Source organism: Gossypium arboreum, chromosome 3 (genome assembly GCF_025698485.1).
Source record: "Gossypium arboreum isolate Shixiya-1 chromosome 3, ASM2569848v2, whole genome shotgun sequence".
Classification (NCBI taxonomy): domain Eukaryota; kingdom Viridiplantae; phylum Streptophyta; class Magnoliopsida; order Malvales; family Malvaceae; genus Gossypium; species Gossypium arboreum.
In genome coordinates this window covers 1,361,100-1,386,694 of record NC_069072.1, presented here as the reverse complement: position 1 = coordinate 1,386,694, position 25,595 = coordinate 1,361,100, and the positions used below count along the sequence as shown (strand labels likewise).

Genomic DNA, 25,595 nt, shown 5'->3' with positions numbered 1-25,595 from the left:
GCCCAACCTCCTGTGTATTGCTAAGCTTCAGTTATTGAATTTTGTTATTCTTTTAGAAAGGCAAAAAAGGTTTTATAGTGAGATTCCTTGGTGACGGTTAATCATCGTCGAGCTGCCACGTGTCCCGATAAATACGGATTCCCTTTTCACCTTTTTGAGCGAGACATTAGGTTTGGATCCATGTTCTCGTGAAAATATCGTTCGGGACATTTTTTTTTCGTGACGAAGATTTTGTATTAACGGCTGTGATTCTACCACGTAGTGATTTGAATAATGTTTCTTTACCAAACCTCTTTAAATTAATGTTAAATTTTAAAATATTTTTATTCCTACTTTTAAATTATTAATATTTATCAATTAAATTATTTTTTAAATATAATTATCAGTGAATTATACTTAAACCTATTAATTTAATTTATAAACCTATATTTGGTATATAATATCTCAATGTGCCGAACCATTAAGAGACTCAGGGGTATGATCCGTCTAAGAGATTTAAGGGCCATACTCTCTGAGAATGACAAAATTTTAATTTTACTTTTTGTAATTTATAAAATTTTAATTTAGTAATAGTAAAATTATATTTTAAGCTTAAAATGATAAAATTTAATTTAGTTTTAAAATTTATAAATATATAAATTATTAAAATAAAAAATTATACTTTTATTATTATAAAATATACAATTTAATTTTAACCCTAACTTTTTTTTTTACTCTACCATTGTAAATGTTACAAATTAACCCACATATATTAAATATTTTAAACATTATTTCTAAATATAATTACTAATTAAAAGTTACCATATATCTCATTTATTTTTAAGAATAATTTTCATTAGTATATTTTTGAATAATTATTATCTTTTATATTGATAGTAAAGAAAATTTAATTTATCCATATGTCACATTTATTTATTCTTTTGGATATCAATTAATGATATATGTTCCTTTTAATATTATTTACAGAGTTAAAAACTGCACGATAATTGTAATAAATAATTTTCCTAATTAAAATTAAATTAAAACAAGACATAATGATAAATTTAGTTTTTAATATTATTTAATTTATCATTTTAGCTAATTATTCTAATTATAATTATTCAAATCTTAATTTGTAATATATAAAATTTCTACTATCAATATATGAAATAATAATTATTCTAATTATAATTATTCATAAAAATAAATAAAATACATGGTAACTTTTAATTAATAATTATATCTAATAATGTTTAAATAATTTAAAATATGTGGGTCAATTTGTAACATGTACAGATAGCGAGTCAAAAAATTTTTAGAGCTGGACTTAAATTGTATATTTTATGATATTAAAATTGTAATTTTATCATTTTAACAGCCTTTATCTTTATAATTTTAAAGGGTTAAATCAAATTAGAATTTGTTTCAAAGGTATATTTATTTTTATATTGAGAAAACAATATACTTTTAAATAAGTGAAAATACGTAATAAGTTCCCATGCTTTTTGTAATTCATAATTTAATCCCTATACTTTATTTCTAGAAATTTAATATCTTTTAATACAATTAAAATTATTTTGTTAAATTAAATTTTATTACAACGATATTTTTAAGTTACACTTCTATTGAGTTTTTTTTTAATTTCAAAATTTCACACTAAGAAATTTAAAAAATTAATAAATTATTGCATTTGAAATTTAAATTTGAAAAGCATAGGGGCTCAATTCATGAAAATAAAATATTAGAGACTAATTTTAAATCTATGAAGAATATAGGTACCTATTATATATTTTAACCTTAAAAGAAAGAAATAGACAACCTTAAAAAGAAAAATGGGGGCCAGTTTTGAGAAAAGGAAATGAATCTGCGACTGTGAGCGGTGACCGTAAAAATAAAGAACCTTATCTCCCAGAGAATCTGCAAAATTGACACTTAAAAAGAGTAAAATAATGTTGACACCTTTATATGTCTCGTTTACTTGATGCGCATCAAACACGTAAATGACACGCGGATCATTTTATCTCAATTTGTCTTTTTCATTTTAGTCCTTCGAAAATCCAACCCTTAAATTAGATTTATAAAATTCAAATTCAAAATTTTATTTATGGTATATCGAACTTCATAGATAGTGTTAGAGGCTAGATAAGAACCTTAATCTAGGGGTGGAGTTAGAAAAAATTTTAGGGTTAAAATTAAATTGTAATTTTACAATAATAAAAGTATAATTTTCTCATTTTAATAGCGTATATCTTTATAATTATTAAAAGATTAAATTAAATTTTTAATATTTTGGAATATCAAAGTATAATTTTATCTTTATTAATTTAAAATTTTAAAAAATTTAAAGAACCTAAATAGAAAATTTTTCATTTTAAAAAGTTGAGCCCTTGTCAGCCTCCCCTAGTTATGCCCCTGCCTTAACCTCAAAATAAGGAAATTTAGAAAATGTTAAAATATGGTTCAAATCTCTCTTTTTTGGAATTTCAAATATCAAGTTTAATAGTTAGCTTCGTTGAAATTTTATTGTTAAATTTATTGATGTGGCTTTTTGAAATTTAACTGAATTTTTTTTACAATATTAGATGTTAACAATTGGGCTTGCATTTTAAAATCCGAAAAGTAGTGAGACAATCTATTGAAATAAAATTAAGAGACTAATTTTCAAATTTATGAAAAATATAAATATTTTAAATATATTTTAACTTTTCTATAATTATAAGTTAATACAATAGTCAATTTTCGCTTTGGTCCATCTAAAAATTTATAATTCAATATTAAACCTCTTAAAATAATAAGGATGTTGGTCATGCTTCGAAAGTTTTATTTTCAACTCTTTCGAAAGTTCAAGTACTTAAATAAGCAATCATTCTCAAAATGAGATCCCTACGTAGAATACTTAAAAAGTCGAATCATGGCATTTGCACATAGTTAAACTCAAACCCATGCTTTATAACATTATTGAGCATTTTTTTGGTAACACTCTCACCCGTAGAAGTACTCTACATGCTAGTCTAACCGTACATGTTATAAATGGTTCATCTCTCCATGTACTTGAATAACATGACTATTTTGTAATTTTTTATAATTGAATGACCAAAAAATTTTTATTAATAATTAGATGGCTAAAAATATAACTTACCCATTAATATTTCTTCACTTCACTTTACAAATTTTGCTCTTAGACACTATTGTTTTTGTTTTTACTTTTAAGTACGTAGTTTTTTTAATGATATTTGAATTATTAATTTCATCTTATTTTATCTAAAAATGTGGAATATCCAATAAAAACATGTCAAGTGCCATTTCTTTTATTAAAGATCAATTTTGCAATTAAACCAAGGGGTTATTGCAGAGCTGTCCGTGAGAGTGGGTGGGAGCTTAGGAAAGGAAATGGATAATTAGAAATTATAAATAAATAAATAAACCCAAAATGATATTAACCTGTGATAATTCGACTTGAAAATTCAAAAAACAATTTGTCACTAAACTATTAAATAATATACATTTTGATCACTCAACTTTAAAAAATTATAAAATAACCACTATTTGATCACTCAACTTTAAAAAATTATAAAATAACCACTAAACTATTCAAAAATTTCATCTAAGTCGTTGAAATCCACATGAATTGCCATACAAACTACCATATTTAAAAATTTAACGTTTTCATCATTATTTTCATTAAAAAATAGTAATTCGTCCCTTTTTAAAAGGTTGATTGGCTAAATTTAATTTAAGAAAGAATAAAAGTCAAATTGACAAAAGAGGTAAACATCAAGGGTTATAATTTTCATTATACCAATATAAACTTAGCTATCATAACGAATGTTGTTATAGAGAAGATTGATTGTATAATTTTTTCTATACGCTTGGACGTTCACTTTCGAGATCATATCCGAATATGTATCAAACACGGATCATTAAAAAAATAATAACAGATTAAGGCATTATCTCCAAAATTGAACTTCCATAGAGAAAAGTTTCAATTTCAGAAGCAAAGATAGACTGATGAAAATAACATTCAAACAGGGATAAAAAGGTTCTTGTCAATTTATTCATAGAAACTCATTTCTACTTCTACAAAGTGAAAAGAGCAACCACTAAATGAACCCTCAAAAGTAGTTGCTTTTCATTAAATACTAATAGTACCAACCCTGGATTTGCTGCTTAAATCGGAACTAACCCGAGAACGATTGAATACTCTTTTTTCATATGGTACTATACCAATATAAGCAAATAAAAGAATACTAACCAATTCCACCAGTATCTTATTCTGCTCTAGATTGGCCAGCCCGGGAAGACAAGATGATGCCGACAATAAGGCCGTAAAGAGCCAAAGCTTCGGCAAAGATGAGGATAAGTATCATTCCAACAAAAAGTTTTGGTTGTTGTGCATTAGCTCTGCAAAACAAAGGAATTACTCAATTCAAATATGCAAAATAAATGGCAAACGTATGTTTTAATTCATGAGGTCTAATTATGAATTTCATCCCTCTACCTTAATGAAATAAGTCCCTTTACTTTAATTTGTCAAATTTTGGCTCTTGTACTTTATGAAAACTAAGAAGTTAGACTAGGTGTTCGTAAATACATGAACTTGAGCTGCTAAGTTGTTGCTAATTCATTGGATATTAATTATTGAGCTGCTGATTTCCAAGTCACGATTTAATGGCAAAGTTTAACAATGTTATCCAATTGAACAAACTTCTCGGTTACCATAAAGCAGAGGGATGAACTTCAGAATTATACCCATTTCATGAAAAACTCAAAACTTTTTCCACTAAAGCAATAGATAAACAAGATGATGCAAAGTAATGTCCTTATGATTAAGACAGTCTCACAAACTATAGCTTTATATTTCACTGTCACGTACAATTATTTACCTAAAAAAAACATGTAATCTACCATTTGGTCTAAAACAGTAAAACTATGAATGCCCTTCTACTAACAATTTCATTCATTTCTACCGTTAAAACATGAGGTTGAAAGTGGCTGGTTATTTCATCAACCATGCTAGTTTTTAACAAAATAAATGGATGAAATTTTTAATAAAATATTGATTTGCTCTTTAATATAACGTACAGTGACTAATTTGCCCAAGGGGCAAAATGCAATCCGACTACTATTATAGGGGCCTCCATGATACTTTTACTATCTAACCTACAACTAGATCATTGTAATAAGAACCATGGATGGGAGGGCCGCAATAGATATTAAAATGAACTAAAACCGGATAGGGAAATGGCAACGCTATGGTTGCAAACTCCATGAGTGCATTAAGCAACCGTGAAAAGTATAAATCAACAACAACAATGTCCAATCTGAAATAAAAACATGGATATAAAAGGCACTATATATACCTGACACCAGCATCACCAACAATTCCAATAGCCATTCCAGCAGAAAGACCAGCAAGGCCACAAGCAAGACCAGATGAAAGATGGGCGTAACCATCGAAAAGGTAATACGATTTTGCCTTAGGATTGATCCCGGTACTAATAATGACAGCAATAATCAACCCGTAAATACCCAAAACACCAGCCATAACAACGGGTACAATCGATTTCATCACCAATTCTGGCCTCATCACACCCATAGATGCCACACCGACACCGCTCTTAGCGGTCCCATATGCAGCTCCCATACCTAAATTCACAAATTAAAAACATATTTTTTTCAACCCTAAATTATTGGATCCACATCTAAATTCCGTCATTTAATTCCCAATCAGAACTAACAACTTTAAAGCGTGAAATTCACTCGGATGAATAAAAACAATAATTTATTTCCCAACTATTCATATAAAAAATTCATAGATCCGTGTCAAATATAATAGAATCATCACGTAATTTACAATAAACATTGGAAAATTTGATTTTTATACCAATTGAGATTAAAAAAGATCTAATATGAACATAATTAAAGAGATGTAAAATTTTAAAAAATAACGATAAATTTATAGGGGAGGGTTATGATTGATTACAAGAGAAGACAAGAGCGGCGGCGGCGCCGAGAAAGCCGAAGAACGGAGCCGTTTCATCGCCGCTGAATGTAGAAGCCATTGTGGATCTGGAAACGTTGTCGTTTAGATCTGAGAACAGTCGAGACTCTCGGAGTTGCTTTCCTTCAAGGCAGTGTTTGATCTCCCATCTTATATCTGGTTTTTATTGCGATATTGGAATAAAATGGTCAGGTTTTACTATACTAGTCCCTACACTATGTGTAAGTTATAGATTTGAACTCTATTTTTTTTAATTTAGTTAATTTTAGTCGTATACTTTTTGAGTTGGTAAAATTTAGTCATCTTGCTTTTTATATTTATTTTTAATTTTAGTTTTACAAAACAATATTAATTAAATTCATTTGGTTAAATTATTTGTTATCAATCTTGTATTATATGTAAAGTTATAGATTTAGCCTGTGTTCTCCAATTTGTTTATTTTAGTAATTTATTTTTGAACTTTAAAATTTTAGTTTTAATGTAATGACAATCGTTAAATCATTAATTATCTTTTTATTAGTGATATGTAGAAATAATAAGCTTGCATGATATTATATGTGTGATAATATTATGTTTTTCTCATACCATCTTGGGCTGAATTTTTAAAATTTGAATAGATTAAAAATAATCAAATTAATACAAAAGGACTAAATATATATCTTATGCATATTATATGGACTAATAAATAAAATTTTACTAAAGAAAAAATTAAAATAAACTTTTGCATTTAATGGGCTTAAAGGCCCAATCTAAGCCATTGAGCCCGTTTGTTTCTTATTTATTTTTCCCAGTCCGTAGCCCATTTAAAAGAGTAACTTTAAAAGCAACTGGATTGGACCGATTCGGTCAGACTAAAAATTGACCAGGATAACAGTCCAAAATAAAGGATTTGATTGATTAATTTGTGAACGGTATCAACCGGTTCAACAATTTATTTAATTAAATCGAATAAATCAATAGAGTCGATCAAATTAGTGGTCTAATAAATTCCACGCACAATTAAAATTTTTCAATGTGATTGTGGTTGAAACCTTGACAGTAAGGATAAGTTCCTTTCTTATTAATTTCAATAGTTGACAAATTGTTTTAGTCTAATCTAACTACTTAAGATTAAATATTTCAAAATACGTGTGGGTTTAAATGTGCGCAGTACATTTAATTTATTTTTTATCTCACGCTACAATATTATAATATTTAATTTTACTACTACCACTATTTTTACACTAACCGCAAGTGAACATAACTGCCCATCTAAACCTACCAATGTCAAACTCCATGAACAAGGTGGCAGATCGAGTAGCAAAGAAAACAGTCAATGACGAAGATTTTAGGACTTTCTTATAATTTCTAAGTTACAGTCAATGACGAAACTAGAGAAGTTTGACAGTGACTTTGAACCCAAAAATGATACAATTATTTTAGAACTCTTTTAAAAATTATAAAAATATAAATTAATACAATTATAAAATCCTATTTTGCCCACCCAAACTTCTGTAATTTACAGTTTTACCGGAATGAATGAATGTGACCACGTTTGAAGAAAGAAAAGCATGCATTAAGATTGCCCGTGAAATACAAAGTGGAAATTTTGAAATCTTGGTAATGGAATTATAATTTTTTTTGGTCATTAGCAATCTGGAAATTGGAAGAACAAAACAAAAGAGAAATTGACTTAATTTAGATGCGACAAATATACCCAAAAGTTGCTATCGAGTATCTAGCAAGCCAACCCCTTTTTTTTCTTTTTTCAAATGCCATATCTCTAAAAGATTTGTTGTTTTCTACATCAGAAAGTGTCTTAGACCAGATTGAAAAGCAGTTAGGGTATCGATTCGGAGACAATCATTAGATTAATTAATTTGAAAAGTGGTACAAATTAGTTGAATTAGGCTAAAAAACCAATTGAATCGAATAGTTGAACTGGACTTTTATTTATGGATTGATAATTTATTTAATTGAATCAAATAAATAGATTGACCCGATTAAATTAATTGAATTGATGAACTGATGGCCTGACCAATTTAATTATCGATCTAGTATTGCTAAGGAGTTTATTATTAAATATTTAAAAAAAATTATATAATTACCAAAGTCTAGTTTAATTAAAAAAATATTAAAAGCCATAAATTAGTAGTTAAATACTTGTACAAGTTGAAATGACATGTTTAATATTTAATTTAATCTACGTATTTTAAATACGCCCATATCGATTCGAGTTTAGGGACAAAGATAAGAGACTGGCAGTGACCGTGATCCTCTAATAATGGCAAAATTACTATTTAGATCTTAATGATTTTGTAAATCACATTTTAGCTCCCAAAATCTATAATTCATTTTGGCTCCTAACGTAATTTTATACCTTTGCCCCCATTCGAGTTAGCATTTAAGGCTTAAGCTGATGACTAAGTTTATAAAACATTTTGATTATTACAATATTTATAATTTAATGACTTAATTAAAATATTTTGAAGTTTTAAGATTAAATTATAATATGAGCCATAATTTAAGGTCATCTTATGAATTAACCCTTTTGATAGACATGACTAATAGGATAAAATACAATCATGTCCATGGTTTATTTAAAATCTCCAAAATAATCTCAACCCTAAATCAAGAAGATTTTGCTATTAGTTCATGTACTATTTGTAAATTGTCAATTTGGTCATATACTTGATCATTTTTAATCTCTCTATACTTTTTTAGGTTTTAAAAACTATGTCCTAACCAAAACAGTAACCATTAAATTTGTTAAACTAAATTCTGTTCTTTCTAAAATATTATATAACAAACAAATTATCGCTTATGTAGTATTTATCATATTACTGTTTTCATATAATATTTTTTTAAAAAAGTCATGTTATGGATATTGACAGTTGGATGTGAAATGTGATAATGCTTTTTTAGTTGAATCGATTTTAGTTGGCGGAGCTGCAGATAGTCATTGACTAAAATACGGCTTATTCATCATTTATTGAGTCGAAATTAGAAGATCTTTGTTCGTCATATTCCGAGGTCGCAAAATACAGTAGTTGATCATATGGCCAAGTGTATAGCGACTAATTCCATAGAAATCCATTTGTTTGAGGAACCCCTGCAATCAGCTAGAAGTTTAACTGAAGCAGATTATGTTATTGCTTTGAGTCACTAGTGTAATTTTTTGAGTTTTTCGCTTTAAGTTATCTTTTTTCCCACAAAAAATAAGGTTAGGTCATTTTAGTTAAAGGACTTAAATATTAGCGTTCGAGTAATGAGTGAAATTTTTAAAATTCAAAAAATTGAAAATAATCAAATTGAAAAATAAATATTAAATCTACAACTTACGCATAATAAGAACAAATAATAAAAATTTATCTAAACAGATTAATTGTTACTATTTATGTCAAGATTAAAAATTTCAAAATTTAAAAAAGTATAAGAACTAAAAACGACCAAATTAGAATACATAGACTAAAGATGCATCTTACTCAAAGTATAGGGACTAATGTAGAATTTAACCTAATAAAATATCCTCAAAGGCCTTAGCAAGTGAACATTTACTAGACATAAAACGACATCGTTCGCAATCAAATTATTAATGGAGGAATGGATTGCCTAACTGTTAAGGTGGGTCCGTAATTTTCGCTTTAATCGTTGATAATTGACAACTACTTAAAATTAAGCGGATAAGGTCGAATGATAAAAAGTTGGGTAAATTACATTAATAGTCACTGAATTATGATTTTTTAATTATTTAATTATAAAAAATTACAAAATATATATTCAATTATTAATAAATTTCTATTTTTGGCCACTCAACCATTCAAATTTTATCTTTGTGTCACAAATTTGTAATATAGTCATTGTACTTGTACTTTCAAAAATTTAATCCTCACTTTTCAAATTTCAAAACTTCAATCCAATTATTAACACAGTTTTTTACGTTAATTTTGTTGGTGCGACATTTAAAAAAAAATTCTTACTTGATAGTCATATAACTAAAAACAACATTGTAATGAACGCGAGTTTAAAAAATAATTTTAACAATATTAATAGTCGGACATGAGATTCAAAATCTAAAAAGTATAAGAACTAAATTCCAAATGTACGAAAAGTATAAAAATTATAACATATTTTAGACTTATAATTTTAAATTATTTTTATGATTTCATCAAGCTTTTAATTTAATCCGAATTCAAAAACAAAATAAAAATCAAATTTTGAGATTAATAACAATAAAATAAGTTAAAATAAAGTTAAAAATAATTAAAATTTGAAATTAAAACAATAGACTTACAAAATACGAATAATTAATTACTTAACTCGCTTTAGTAGATATTTTAATAAATAAAAAAATTGAGATTAAATATTAGTTTATTGGAAAGTTTCCACATACTTTTTTCTTGATGAAACATAAATCTGCCACGTGTCCAGAAAAGCAATGTTCACGTATTCATAAACTAGTCGGGTCAAACAAAGATGCTTCGTGCCACGTGAATAACGAAACGCCTTTGTTGGAAAGTAGTTTTAATATTATCGTTAATTGCACCTAATTTTGGTTTAAATTTTGAATTCATCCTTAAATTTTAAAATGATTATAATTAGTTCTTAAAGCATCAATATTGTATTAATCTGATATTTTATTGGTCTAATTATCAACTTAAATGTTAGATGCTAGCTTGAATCTGAATACGAAGACCAATTTTTTAATACGCATGTATCAACCATACATATAATTTTAAATTTAATGTGTTAAAAGTCTGATAATGAGATTGAAATTTATGATTTTTTTTTATCATGTCAGATTTAAGTCATCAATGCACCTATAAATTGATCCACGTTTTTTAAACATTGGAGTTTGGTTTTAACACCCAACCTGACAGAAAGATTCAATTGATATAATACTAATATTTCAAAATTCAATTAGAGTGTTTTAAAGCATGAGATTCAATTTAAAATTTGAATCATAGTTGATAGATGGCTAATGCAATTAACCCTTAATATTATATAAATAACTAATTTTAATATGATTATTATACGACAAATCATCTATATTATATATTAAGCACTTGATTGAGTCGGTGTTGTTATATGTTTTAAGTTCAAATCGATTAAATGTGTAAATTTTTATATAAAATATGAGAAGATAAAATACCCTTAAAATAATATAATTTGCTTTATAAAAAAATGGTATTTTAGTTCCTACCTAATCAAGGGCGAAGCCATTTTTTAAGAGGAGACCGAAATTAAATTATAATTTTACGATGGTAAAAATATAATTTTATCATTTCAATAACTTATATTTTTATAATTTTAAAGGATTAAATCAAATTTTTATAAATTTTTGAGGGGTAAAATATAATTTTATTTTTACTAATTTAAAATTTTTAAAATTTTAAAGAACCTAAAAAATTATTTTAGGGATCAAGGCCCTAGATAAGTCACCTACCTAATTGAGTTGATATTTAATTCACTATATCAGTTAAGGCTATAGATATTTATTTTAAATATAAAAAAATGAAGTTAATGCAATGTGGTAAGTGGCACATTATTGGACCCCCAAACTTTTTGGACTTTTTTCCTTAATAATTGTGGGTTCACTATTTAGTGTTTTGAAAGGTCGAAGGTGAAGAAGAAAGATGGGAGAGATTCATTTATGTTTTTTGGACTCAATAATTTTTTTGTCACATGATTCATTAAATAAATTTAATTAATATATATTTGAAAATCGTCAACATCATATTAATTGAAAATAATGAAAATTAATTATTTTTATCTTTTATTTAAATGTCAAATTGTTCATTAAAAAATAGAGAAAAATTATTTTTAAAAAGAAAAAAAAGATTTGGGGTTAATTTAAATCCAAATACAATGGGATTTAAATTTAAATTTATTTTGTTATTTTAATTAATTTTTTAAAAAATTTTAAATAGAATAAACTATAGAAATAGTCACTCAACTTTAAAAATTTTCAATTTAAGCTCTAACGTTTAAATTCTTTCCTATTTTAGTCACTTGTCATTAAATTGATAATAAAAGTCTTTTTTCTAACTGGTATAATAATACATCTAGTCTTTAATGCTTACTTTATGCTATCAATTTAATCCTAATTCAAAATAATTCAATAAATTTAACCCTTTACGTTTACAAATTCTATCAATTTGATCTTAAATTTCCTAATCAAAATTTTCAGCTTTTAAAATAAAGGCATTCCACATCTATTAATTATTTTATTTATGGTTGAAATTATCTAATTTCGGACATAACCCTTTTGTTTATATTTTAAGAATTTTCTGTTAAAAATTAATTAAACATCATTAAAAATAGTAGAAAATATAAATTTTGAAAATATAATATATAATAAAATTATATAAATAATTTAATATTTGTAAATAAAAAATTCACCTTGACTAACATAATTTTAGTTTTTAATTAATTTGGTAAATGATTTGACACTAAATCATAATATTAGTAATATGTATTGCTTATTGTGGATTTAAAATTAAAAAATAAAACACATAAAAATCTCTTAATCAAATTATAAAATTAAAAAGGCACAAGAAGGAAATTTATTTAATTCATTCACATTTTTTTCTTATGAAAATTTAAATGTCCATGATTTTTTATATAAGTATTGATTTAACAATTAGATTTTTCAAAGCCATATTTTTAACTCTATATTTAATTTCCATTTTCAATGACCAACTTTGAGGACTATTTTTATGTACATTGAAGAAATATCATACTGTTAACAACAAGATTAAATCTACAGTGTTTTTTTTTATAAAGTTTTTCCATTTCTTTAGCCAAAATTTTATCAATAAAAGGGATATAAAATATTGCATTTAGAAGAAAACTAATGAAAAAAAAAAGAAAGAAAAGGAAATAAATTTTCAAGATAGACTCGATGGCATCGGGAATTGGCTCGAAACATGGTTTGTTAGTTGAGAGAAGTTTGATTAGGAAAATTGTGGATCAAATTGATAAAATTTGTAAGTGTGAAGGGTTAATTTTATTAAATTATTTGAAATTAGGATGAAATTGATAGAGTTTGTAAGTATTAAGGACTAAATATGTTATTATACCAATTAATAAAAAGCTTTTCGTAAGTTAAAATTTTAAAATTAAGTAACGAAAACATAAACGTAAATATTAGAAGATTAGAAATTTCTTCCATTCAATATTTTTATTTTTAATAATTCGGAAAGGACTAAATGAATGTCTAGATAATTTTCTTTATAACTTATGAGACAAGCAATGCCTATGATTTTTTTTCCACCAATGTAAATTAGTCAAAGATAAGTAGGGCAACTTTAAAGTAAGTTTAGTAACCTTGGATTCCACGTTTTGATTAGAAATATGTATTTTAATTTAAAAAATAATATAAAACGGGTGTTCGAATGTTTTTAAACGTGTAATATCTTCAATTTTAAGGTTATAATTTAAAAACAGGTAAATTATAGTGGAGGTCACTCGATTATAAAATGTTACAAAATGATTATTCAATTATTTAATTTTTTTACCAGCTAGCTAATGTAAAAATAAAAAAAATCTAAGATAATTGGGTGACTAAAAAGACAAAATTAAATAGTTGTATGACTATTTTGTAATTTTTATAATTGAATAACCCAAAAAAATTTGAGTGACAAAATGATATAAAAATTACATTAGTAGTTATTTATTTTAGGGTTTCAATTTTCTTTTAATTTTTCACGAAAAAATTACTTTATTAAACATTAAATATTAACTCTAATAAAGTTTGACTTTATTTAATTTATTTTAATAGTAATTGATTCTGAGGGACCTATCGTAAATGACATAATTGTAATTTTGGCAACATTTGTGTTGTTTTTTTTTTTTTTGGACAAAATTTGTAGGATTGCAATGTCATGGGAATTTCTATACAATTTTTTTTTCTTAAGGACATAAATGAATAATGGTGGGACATTGAGTTCAGATATTATACTATAATGGTCCCTCTTTTAAATTTTATTTTGTAATCTGAGCTAGCTTCAATGTATCAAAATTATGGCTTTGATAAAATAGCAGAGGGACATGATCCTTTCAATTAAAAATTTGTAAATTCAATTTAATCCCTCAATCTTATCCTTTTACCAATTAATTGAGGTTTTAATTGAACTAATTTAGAATTTATTCTCGTATTTTTATTTTAAGAATTTAGTCTTTTTTTCCAAATTTTAATATTTAGGTTTAACTATTAGTATTGTTAATTTTTTCCTGGTTAAACTTGTTAGTGTGACATATTATTATTATTTTTTAAAGTCACTCGGTAGTAATGTAATTAAAAAGATGGCGTCGCAATGAATCTAAATTTAACAAAATAAACTTAATATTGTTAACAGTTAGACCTGAATTTTAAATTTGAAAAGTAGAGTGACTAAATTCCTAGATATAAAAATACAGAACTAAATTCTAAATTTCGGAAAAGTACATAGACTTATGATATATTTTAATCTTAAATCAGTTATTGTTTTTCAACATAATGATAAATTTAGCCCTTTACATATTTTTTGTCAATTAGGTCCTTAGTCTTTTTTTTAAACTAAATTTAGCTCTCAATCTTTTAAAGAGAGTTGAATTATTATTTTTAACAGAAATATTGACTAAAATGTTAAATTTTAAACATAATAATCCGCATGATAATTCACTTATACTTCACGCTATTTTTTAAGTTTTTATAAATTTTATATTATTTGTTGACTAAAAATTATACATATTATAAAAATAATTTTTAAAAATAGTATATATAAAATTGATTAAACCAATTAATTGATTTATAATCAATAACTTATCGAAATAATTTATTTTATTTATTACGTAATTAAATTAATTATCATGATTAATTTAATTGAATCGATTACACCAAAAACATTGAATTTGAATACTTTTTTCTTGTTTAACAGAAAAGAAATCAATGAATTATTCTTACACTTAATCATAACAAATATATATTCGTTTGGTCTCAACTGCATGTACCTGTCTGTCTGCTGGTAGCTTGGAATTAAGATAAATGACACGATAATTTTTTTAAACATTATTAAGATAAATAATTACCAAAAAAAAAAAAAGTGAAACTTTGGCTATGGTGGGACCTTAACATTAATTATTACTGATTAAATGTTTTTGGTTTTTAATTTAATTTAGTTGGTTGTAACAGTTTTAGTTCAACTGTTATGAATATTATTCTTAAGGCAGGAGGACGCGAGTTTAAGTTTGTTGAAGCGTATTATCTTCTTTTTCTATGAGCTGAGAATGAACTATAAATAATTTTAGGTATTATCATAAAAAGAATAAATATGATCAGAGTAGGACAGAGATCCATGCATTATAATTGGTAAAAATACTAAAAGTTAAATTACATTTTATCCTATTTATTTAAAAAATTAAAAAATTAATTTTTTAATTAAATTTGAGTTGTAAATGGGTAAATTGTTTTTTTTCCTTTTAATGTCCATTTTTTTCCCAAAATATTTTAAATGTATTTAAATAAAGTGAAATTTGAATTTTGAGGCACCAATTTCCGCTTCCTACTCAACATACTCCATTATAATAATGAAACTTTCATAGTTGACTCATATTTTAGATCTATTCATTGTTTGATTTCTCACAAATTCAAGTCAAAATGATTGAAACTTTCAAATTACATCAATATAATATCATGTAGTTTGAATATATATATATATATATATATATATTAAAAATCGTTTAAAAAATGAACATCTAAGAACAAATAATCACAACATTTATTTTTTCTGGTCAATTTTACGTAATTTTAATTGATACAATAAAAATTTAACCTCAAATCTTACATATTCTATCTATTTTCATAAGTATTTTTTAAGCTAATTTTTATATTGTTTTGAACTCTTATAGATTTTAAAATTTTAAACACTTTATCCAAATATATATATATATATATATATAATAGAATTAAATTAAATTAATAGAATATATAAATATTAAAGTATATCAATTAAATTATGTACTTATGGCGAAAAATATTAATTATCATAATTAACTATTTTCAATTTTAAATTTGATAAAGATTAAACTATTCAAATTTCTTGAATATCGAAGTTGATAAGATTTGGAGAGATATTTTACTTTCTTTTCTTGTAATAAAGGCAAACACAACCTCAAAAATAGTAAAATTATATCATTATAAATTATTAATTTATAAATTAATATAATGATAAAATATTTCAGATTAAAAAATTATAGTTGAATTATGGTTGGTCCCAAAAACATGTCTTGTCTTGTATTAGGATAAATTATGTATTCATATTTCAATTTGTTTAAAATTAAAAAAATATTTAATTTTTTAATAATTATATATATATATTTTTGACATAATGCCTAAAATTATTTGTAGTTCTTCTCCAACCCGTGAGTAAGAAGATAATGTGTTTCAGCACACTAGAACTCATGTCTTACATTGACAATAATACCCATGCTAATTGAATTAAGACTCAACCGGTGAAAAATAATATTTAATTTTTTTCTAATTTAATATAAAATAAATATTGGATAATGATGATAAGGATAATATTATTTTCTTTTGGGAGATTGCTTATAAGCACCCATGAATTGTAACGCAAGTTCATTGCATTATCTCATCTAATAATTTGACATTGCAAAACGTGCATGCATTGCTTGTTTTTGCTGTGATTTTGTGTGCAATTTGGTCAAATAGAAATTAACTTGAATTGAAATTTAAAGAAATTACAAAATTAAATGGTTTTTTTAAATATTTGTATAAATTAATCATGTGATTGGTTTTTTAAATAAAAAACATAACAATTTTCAATTATTTTGATTAATTTAAAATTATAATATATTTAAAATATTTTCGATTTTCTCAACCTTAACAAAATATTTTAAGGGATATAAAATCTTTTCTTTTCATTAAATTCCAATAAATTAGGCATGTTATCAATTTTTTTTGGAAATTATAATTGTTTTTTATCTTATAAATCAAAGTAAGGAATTAACTGGAGACTCGTGTGTTGGCTTAATGGTCAGGGCGTTCACTGCCCAAGGTGTGACATGGGTTCGAACCGCACTAGTCGTGTTGCTATTAGAGCTTTACCCTTCTATTGTAATTCACAAAAAAAATAATAATTATAAGAATGGAAAAAAAAAAAATATAGTAGAAGATCAATATGCACCATGTAAATATTATGTTAACATTTTAGTCATCTCAAGAAATAAATATTAAAAAATATGCTAATTTAGAAATATATAAAGATTTACTGCCACAAATGATTAATACTAAAATGATAAAAAAATATAATAAAATTTAATATTAAAATCTATGCTTGTTGAGTGTTTATTAGTGGGTTGTACCTAGCTTAGTTGAGCTATGTTTAATTTACAGCTTCATCAACAGTGACTGCAGGATACGGATTCGTCACATTTCAAGAAGTCAAAATGTACTTACTAATCGAATGGTCAAGTATGAGTCTAATAGTCCTTGAATTTAATTTTATTTGAAGACCCCTTTCGTCAATTCAAGATGTTTTATTGTCGGATAATACTCTCTCTGCATGAGTTTGATTGGATTTGATGTACTCGCTTAATGTTATTTTCTATAAAAAACAAAAATTAAAACTTATGGTTAATATATACGATTTCATTTAAAAACAACTGATAAAATCCTAATCCAATTGATTTGTGTAATTGTTATTAAAAATGATATCTAATAATTATAAGATTTGTATTTGAATACTTATAAAATTTTGGTCAAATTATGATGATTAAAGTGTTGGAGGACTATGATCTAAATATGTCATATTACATGGATCACTCTAAAAAATAAAAGGACTAAATTCTAAAATTGAGTATAGTAAAGAGCAAAAATCACAAATTGACATTTATGTTACTTAGTCTCTTATTTGTAAAATACAATGTTGGTCAGGGTTCAACAAGAGAAAAAAAAACAAAAATCGATGCAAACCACAAGGTTTCAAATTGGGTTTATTTAATTAATTAGAATTATTTTTATTTTTACAATATAAAATAAATATTTTTATTTAAATCAGTGAAAAATTTAAATATAAATAATATTTTAAAATAAAATGATGTGATTTAGAATCAGATTATATTTTGTCCCTTTATTAAAAAATTAGTAAATTAGTCATTATGTGTTAGTTAAAAGAGCAAATCGATTATTTTGTTAAAATTTTTATCTATTTTTATTATTAAAAATTTGTTATTGTACATCAACATGAGGTATACATGGAGTGCCTGGTTATTCTGTCAGTCGCACCAATTTTTAATAATATAAATAGATAAAAATTTTAATAGAAAATATTAATATACTATTTAGTTTAACATATAAGGGCTAATTTATAAATTTTTAACCTGAATAGGACAAAATACAGTCAGACTCTTATTACAAAAATTTTACATGTTTTTATGAGAAAATTCCATTTCCACTATTTTTCAACCATTTATCAATAAATAAGAAGGTTCAAAATTGACTGATTGAGTCTTAAATTAATTATTATGGACATTGTTGTCAATGTAAGAAAACATGGGTTTGAGTGTATTAAAAAGTATTATCATTTTATTTATGAATTGAGAAGAAGTTATGAATAAACATTCAGTTAAAAAAACAGAAATTACCAAAATTTGTAATAAAATTATAAAAAAAATTCAAACTTGAGATCTCAAAATTGTCTGATGGATTCATATAGTTGCTGCCTCTGATGTTGGTATTAGGATTTAGGACTTTGACTGAGAGACGAAAACAAAAATGCTAAATAAGCTCCGGAGACAAAGGGGATTAGAAAATTTTGCGAAATGCAGTCGGAATCAAATTGAAATTCAAATCCCAAATGCAAATTTCACGCGTAGAAATTAGATTACGTGCATCTCATGAAATCCAATCTTTATTTTTTCCAAAATAAAAAATAAAAAATCCCCTCCCTAAAAAGGGGTATTTCGTTTTTCAACACTGAAGAAAAAAGAACAAACAAAAAAGCATCCTTTTCTTCTTTTTGTCAAAGTTTCTAGAGCAAGAAACAGAATCCCAATAACCTCTTTATTTCACCATTTTTGATGATTCTATCCTCTAAGAAGGTGGTAAAGTGTTTGTGTATATGTGCGTGAGAAAGGTAGCAGTATAGCACTTGTTCTTTGTTTTTAAGGTACTTAAAGAAAAACACTACAAAATGTTGTTTTTGTTTCTTTATCTGGGTTTAATTTTAGTATGTTGTTGTTTATGGCTTCAATTCAATTGGGTTAAGCTTAAATTGTTTTTTTTTTTTGTTAAGGAAAAATGGGAGATAGTGAAGAAGGTAATACTGATTTGATGCAAAGGATTCAATCTTCATTTGGAACATCATCTTCTTCGATTCCTAAACAAGTTTTATCAATGAATCGTCTTGAAATACCTCAATTGAACCCTAATCAAATCAGGGCTGTTAGGCATTTCTCTCATTTTGGACAAAACTTTAACGGCGGCGGTGGTGGAGGTGGCGGCGGTGGTGATGGTAATAAAAGAGTTGGTATTCCTCCTTCACACCCTAACCAGATCCCACCCATTTCGCCTTATTCACAGATCCCTGTGTCTCGTCCATCGAGCCATCAAATGGGTTCTTCTCAGGGTTTTAGTCTTGGACAGACTCATTCTCGGTCTTTGTCACAACCTTCGTCGTTCTTTTCGTTCGATTCGTTGCCGCCGTTGAGTCCTGCGCCGGTGAGCCAAATTTCGAACGATGTGTGTATGGAAGATTCGCATTCGTTGTTACCGCCCTCGCCTTTTCCAAAGGCGAGTTCTCCTCGGGTTGGAGAAAGTTTGCCACCACGAAAATCACATAGGCGGTCCAATAGTGATATTCCTTTCGGGTTTAATACGGTAACCCCACCGGTAAGGGGCAGCGGTTTTGAGAATTCGGGTGTGCCTAGGCCAGTTCAGTTGGTTAAAAAGGAAACGAGTTGGGAAAGAGGTATTGATGGTAACGTTGAAGGAATGGGTGAGAGGAAATCGGAAGGGGAAGTAATGGATGATTTGTTTTCGGCATATATGAATTTGGATAACATCGATGCATTGAATTCTTCCGAGGATAAGAACAACAATAACGAGAATCACGAAGATTTAGATAGCCGAGCGAGTGGAACAAAGACCAACGGTGGCGATAGTAGTGACAATGAAGCGGAAAGCAGTGCGAACGAGAGCGGGAATAGTGTGACACGAGGCGGAGTTTATTCAACTGAGAAAAGAGAAGGGAACAAAAGGAGTGCAGGGGGTGACATTGCTCCTACTTCGAGACATTATCGAAGTGTTTCGATGGATAGTTTTATGGGGAAGTTGAACTTCAGTGACGAATCACCAAAACTACCTCCTTCACCCGGATCTCGTCCTGGACAACTCTCACCAAGCAATTCAATTGATGGGAATTCAGCTGCCTTTAGTTTGGAGCTCGGAAACGGTGAGTTCAGTGAAGCTGAACTGAAGAAAATTATGGCAAACGAGAAGCTCGCAGAAATCGCAATGACTGATCCAAAGCGTGCAAAGAGGTATTGTATTGCTTGATTTAATATCTTTTTCGACTGTACTAAAGCATTGCCAATTAACTTATCAGTTGTTTCTTTTGAAGGATTTTGGCTAATCGTCAATCAGCTGCTCGTTCCAAAGAAAGGAAGATGCGGTACATTTCCGAGTTGGAGCACAAGGTTCAGACCCTGCAAACTGAAGCTACCACATTATCGGCTCAATTAACACTTCTACAGGTTGAAGATTTAGAGCTTTTTAATGTTATAGGATATATTCCATACTTTCCTGTTTCTCATCCTTGAACTTTAAATCGATGCAGAGAGATTCCGTTGGGCTTACCAATCAGAACAACGAGTTGAAGTTTCGTATTCAATCCATGGAACAACAGGCACAACTCCGTGACGGTATAATCGAATTTTCATTAGCATGCTCTACTGTTTGTATCTTTTAACTTGTTTTAGATTGCATGCTACTTTCGGGTTGTAGTAGTATCGATACACATCTAGTAAAACAAATCCAAGTCTGCTCCCACTGTTTACGAAGTCTCGTACACGGGAAAACATGATTGTTCTTAACTCGTTCCTTGTCTTATTGTGTTGCTTTTTGGACACAGCTCTAAACGAAACATTAACCGCGGAAGTCCGTCGATTAAAGCTCGCTACTCAAGAACTAGGTGGCGATTCTGATCCATCCAAAGGCATGGTCTCGCAGCAGCTTCCCATTAGCCGCCAGATGTTCCAGCTACACCAGCAACAGTTCCACCAGCAACAGCAGAACGGGAACACAGCTGCAAAATCCGAGTCTAATCAGTAGCTGCCGAGTCCCGGCATTCGTAAGATTTGAAAAAATCACCTTATGCCTCATTATTTCATAACTTCATCTGCATCCATTCATTGGTTTCTGATTTCCAAGTTTGACGAGTTTCACGGTCGTGGTAAAATCACGGTTCAACCTGCCTCAGGTATCCATCTCGGATCACGGAATAAAGTAATATATATAGCTTAAACAATTATATATCATATATAGCTATAGTTTTTGTACTTATTTATGGTAGATAAATTATATTGGAATGTAAGCATCAAGTTTGACATGATTTGTTGCATTGACAACACAAAATATTGGCTCTCTCTTTGTTTGTTTCTATTAATTGAGTATATTTATATTTCAGTTCAGATTGTTGCCATTTAAGCTTTGGGGTTTGCTTAAAATTTTCAAAAATTTTGGGGGGTTTAATTAGAATTTTTAAAAATTATAAAATGCATAATGAAAATTCAGTTTTTTATTGGTTCGGCTTTAGATTTTTTGGGTCGGGTCATTACAATTTTAAATAATTTCATGTTTTGATTGGTTTACATTTAAGTCATTTTGGAATATTTGTTTGAGTGATTTTGAGTTTAGATTGTTTTGGGTTTAATAAAACATTACGGTTGTTGTAATAATTGTTGCGATTAAATAGTACTGTTTTAACAAAAATTGTAATATGCTGCGTAATTGAAAAACCTCAAACGGTACAATAATTGCTGTTTGGTTGAATTGACCATTAGTACGATTATGGAAACATCGGATATCATGCATGGCTTAGATTAATGGCTTGTTAAACTGAATTAAACGGGGTAAAAGTACCGTATAGGACCCTATAGTAAGTCTGATTATATTTCACTTTATTCAAAAATAGACAAATTAATTTTTGTACCTTAAATCATCAGTAAATTGGTTTTTATTATTAATTTAATTTATTTTTACTATTAAAATTGTCGCATGTTTTTTATTCTTGTGTATAGAGACAAATTTTAATTGTAAAAATAAATGGAATTTTAAAAGATTAATTTATTTTTAGTCTAATATTTAGGACTAATTTATCTATTTATTGAGCAAAAAGATAAAATTTAATCAGATTTCTAGTATAAAGGCTCATGGCACTTTTATCCAAATTATGATATTATTACGTATGTTAGTGCTTAAGTTATGGATTTAGTCATTTTAGTTCGAATCCAAATGTTAACAACTAAATTTTAACTAAATTTATTTGGTTAAATTTCACTATTATTTTTGTATTATGCGCATTGATATAGGTTTAGTTTATGCTTCCGATTGTATTTTTGAAATACTAATAACTATTATTAAATTTATTAATTAATTTTTTGAATAATATATAAAATAGCAAATTAATATAGCATTACACGATTTTACAGTGACAAAATTTAACAGATATTTTGTGATTAAAATAGAAATTTCAAAACTAGAAAAATAATCAAAGGTTAAATTCACAACATATGTATAATAAAAGGGCTAATAACATAATTTAGCAATTAATTGTGAAGTCCTTAAACTCCCATAATCAAAAGAAAATATATAAAAAGAAACATAAAGGCTTGCAAGAAATAATTGTCAATAATTACAACAAAATCCCTGTAATAATATGATTTCATCTATTTGTCTATTGTTTACAAGCAAAAAGAAATCAAAACCCAACATTTATAAAATGGAGACTAGTTTTTTTGCAAAAAGAAAATAATGGGGACAAAATTGTATAAAGCTTTCATGTGGTAGAAGAAGTGAAGAACCCTAAAAAAATCACTGACCAACACAGAAATTATCAAAACGAGTTAAACCCTAAACCCTAAATCTTACTCTGTTGATACAACGGATCGATTTCTTTCTCAACATCGATATTTTTTGGACCTCTAACCCAGCCTCCATCGATGGAATCCATAGGTCCATTCAATCCATCATCCAAGAAATCACCTACTTTTTTCACTTTAACCTCCTTCGGCATAACAGGATACTTACCGGAGAAGCAAGCGTAACAGAACTTCTGAGAATCGCTAGCCAACATTTTCTGCAAGCTATCGAATGGGAGGAACGCAAGGGAATCACATCCAATGAACTCTCGGATCTCCTCAACACTCATTCGGTTCGATATCAATTCCTCCGCGCTCGGCGTATCCACTCCGTAATAGCAAGAACCGATAATCGGTGGGCTAGCAATCCTCATATGAACTTCCTTAGCCCCTGCTTCCTTAATCAACCTAACGATTTTTGAAGACGTGGTTCCACGAACAATCGAGTCGTCAACAACTACAACCCTTTTACCGTCCAACACACCACGAACCGGGGAAAGCTTAAGCTTAACCCCGAAATCTCTAATCTTTTGCGAAGGCTCGATAAACGTTCTTCCAACGTAATGAGAACGAATCAACCCTTGTTGAAACGGAACCCCTACTTTAGCTGCATAACCAAGAGCAGCTACCACACCAGAATCCGGCACTGCAATAACAACATCACAATCAACCGGAGCTTCGGTAGCAAGTATTTCACCGAAAACATGTCGAGACTCGTAAACAGACCGTCCGAACACAACCGAATTCGGCAAAGCAAAGTAAATATGCTCGAAAATACATTGCTTTGGTTCAGGGTGAGGCAACAAGCAGAGTGATTGAACACCATCTTTTTTATCAACAACAAGAACTTCACCGGGATTCACTTCTCGTTCATACGTCGCTTCGATTAAATCGAGTGCACACGTCTCGGAAGCAAACACAACGGCACCATTGGTTCTCCTTCCCATAACTAAAGGCCTAAATCCATAAGGATCACGTACAGCAACAAGTTTATCTTCAGTTACAAACACCATTGAATAAGCACCTTCAAGCTTTTCACAAGCATCAACAATTCTTAAAAAAAATGGCCTAGCTTTTGAAATAGCAATTAAATGAAGAACAACTTCAGTATCCGAACTAGTATTAAAAATCGAACCATTATCTTCAAGCATAGCTCTTAAAGTTCTATAATTCACTAAATTCCCATTATGTGCAACACCAACAGAACCAAACCTGTAACCAGCTACAAAAGGTTGTACATTTTTTAACATTGATGAACCGGCGGTTGAATATCTTACATGTCCGATTGCCATTTCACCAGGTAATTGACTAAGTTTGGTTTCATTAAACACATCGGAAACTAAACCCACACCGGTGACCGATTGAAGAACATTATTATTCACTGCTACAATACCAGCACCTTCTTGTCCACGATGTTGAAGGGCATGGAGGGCTAAATAACAGAGACGTGAGGCTTCTGGGTCACCGAATATGCCCACAACGCCGCATTCTTCACGGGGCTTGTCATCGTCGATGAAAGAAGGGATAAAACTGGGTTCTGGGTCGGGTTTGTTTGCCAGAAAGAAGTCAGCGATGGGGTTTTTGGAGGAGACGGTGCAGTGAGGTTTGTGGGTACGGAAAAGAGATTTGAGACGGAGAGAAAGGGGGTTTAGTAGGGTTTGGGGGAAGAGATAAAAGGGGGTTTGTTGGTGATGGGTTTTGATAGATGTGATGATAAAGGAGAGAGGTTGGTGGTGGAGGCAGCCATGGATGTAAAACACAGTTCGAGGGAGGAAAAGGAATTGGATTTTAAAGGTAGAGAGAGAGGGGGTAAGAGGCCCTGTTTTCTCTCTCTAGGTTTTTGGAGAGAAGAATCAAAGGAAGATGTGAGGTGGCTTAGTCGCCACGAGATTCTCGTAAAAAGAGATATGTGAGAATTTAAACTTGGTATAATAACAAATTTAGTCCCTAGTAGATCTCTTTTATTATTTTTACTTTGAAGTTTTTTCAATTATTTTGATATTGACCTTCAAATTTTAAACAATTTACTTTTATTTTATTGGAAATTTTTATTGAAATGTTAATATTTTAAAGACGATAACATTGTAACCCATGTGATAATCCACGTGTATTACATAAAAACTCAGAAAAGTATATTAAAAATTTCTAAACTTTCCAAAAAAAAGTTCATAAAAATTATTATCAACGTCAACATTCAACTATACATGAAATGCTAAGCAAGATACCATGTTGGTTTCATTGCCAGTCAAATTTTTTTTGTCTAAATAAAAGAAAATTGATTAATTTTTGAAGATTGAGAATCAAATTGATCCAAAATGACGAATTATGGCTAATTATCGGATAAATACTATTAAATTTGAGTTTTTCTTATCTGGAATGAAGTTGGTGTGTTGAATTTAAACTCTTATAAAGAAGAGCTAAATTGAAACAAAAAATAAATAGGAGAGCTTGATTGAAAGATTGAAGATATAAAGATGACTGGATAAAGATTAAAAGG

At 28.0% G+C, this 25,595-nt stretch overlaps 3 protein-coding genes across 3 annotated transcripts; 1 reads left to right on the top strand and 2 right to left on the bottom strand.

Annotated features, from left to right (window-relative positions):
- Positions 1–3,965: 3,965 nt before the first annotated feature.
- LOC108474479 (V-type proton ATPase subunit c2) lies at positions 3,966–6,164 on the bottom strand. Its single transcript, XM_017776416.2, has 3 exons — positions 5,963–6,164; positions 5,340–5,625; positions 3,966–4,380 (listed from the first exon to the last, which is right to left on the bottom strand). The coding sequence occupies exons 1-3, from the start codon at positions 6,039–6,041 to the stop codon at positions 4,248–4,250; spliced, it is 498 nt and encodes a 165-aa protein (XP_017631905.1). The 5' UTR covers positions 6,042–6,164; the 3' UTR covers positions 3,966–4,247.
- Positions 6,165–18,703: 12,539 nt separating this feature from the next.
- Positions 18,704–21,649, top strand: LOC108476408 (bZIP transcription factor 29). The gene is made up of 5 exons (XM_017778622.2): positions 18,704–19,128; positions 19,255–20,500; positions 20,581–20,713; positions 20,797–20,881; positions 21,091–21,649. The coding sequence occupies exons 2-5, from the start codon at positions 19,260–19,262 to the stop codon at positions 21,288–21,290; spliced, it is 1,659 nt and encodes a 552-aa protein (XP_017634111.1). The 5' UTR covers positions 18,704–19,128; positions 19,255–19,259; the 3' UTR covers positions 21,291–21,649.
- A 1,129-nt stretch (positions 21,650–22,778) lies between these two features.
- On the bottom strand, positions 22,779–25,326 carry LOC108474582 (amidophosphoribosyltransferase, chloroplastic). Its single transcript, XM_017776551.2, has 2 exons — positions 25,303–25,326; positions 22,779–24,930 (listed from the first exon to the last, which is right to left on the bottom strand). Exons 1-2 carry the CDS (start codon positions 25,324–25,326, stop codon positions 23,098–23,100), a joined length of 1,857 nt encoding a protein of 618 aa, XP_017632040.2. The 3' UTR covers positions 22,779–23,097.
- Between the last annotated feature and the right edge of the window lie 269 nt (positions 25,327–25,595).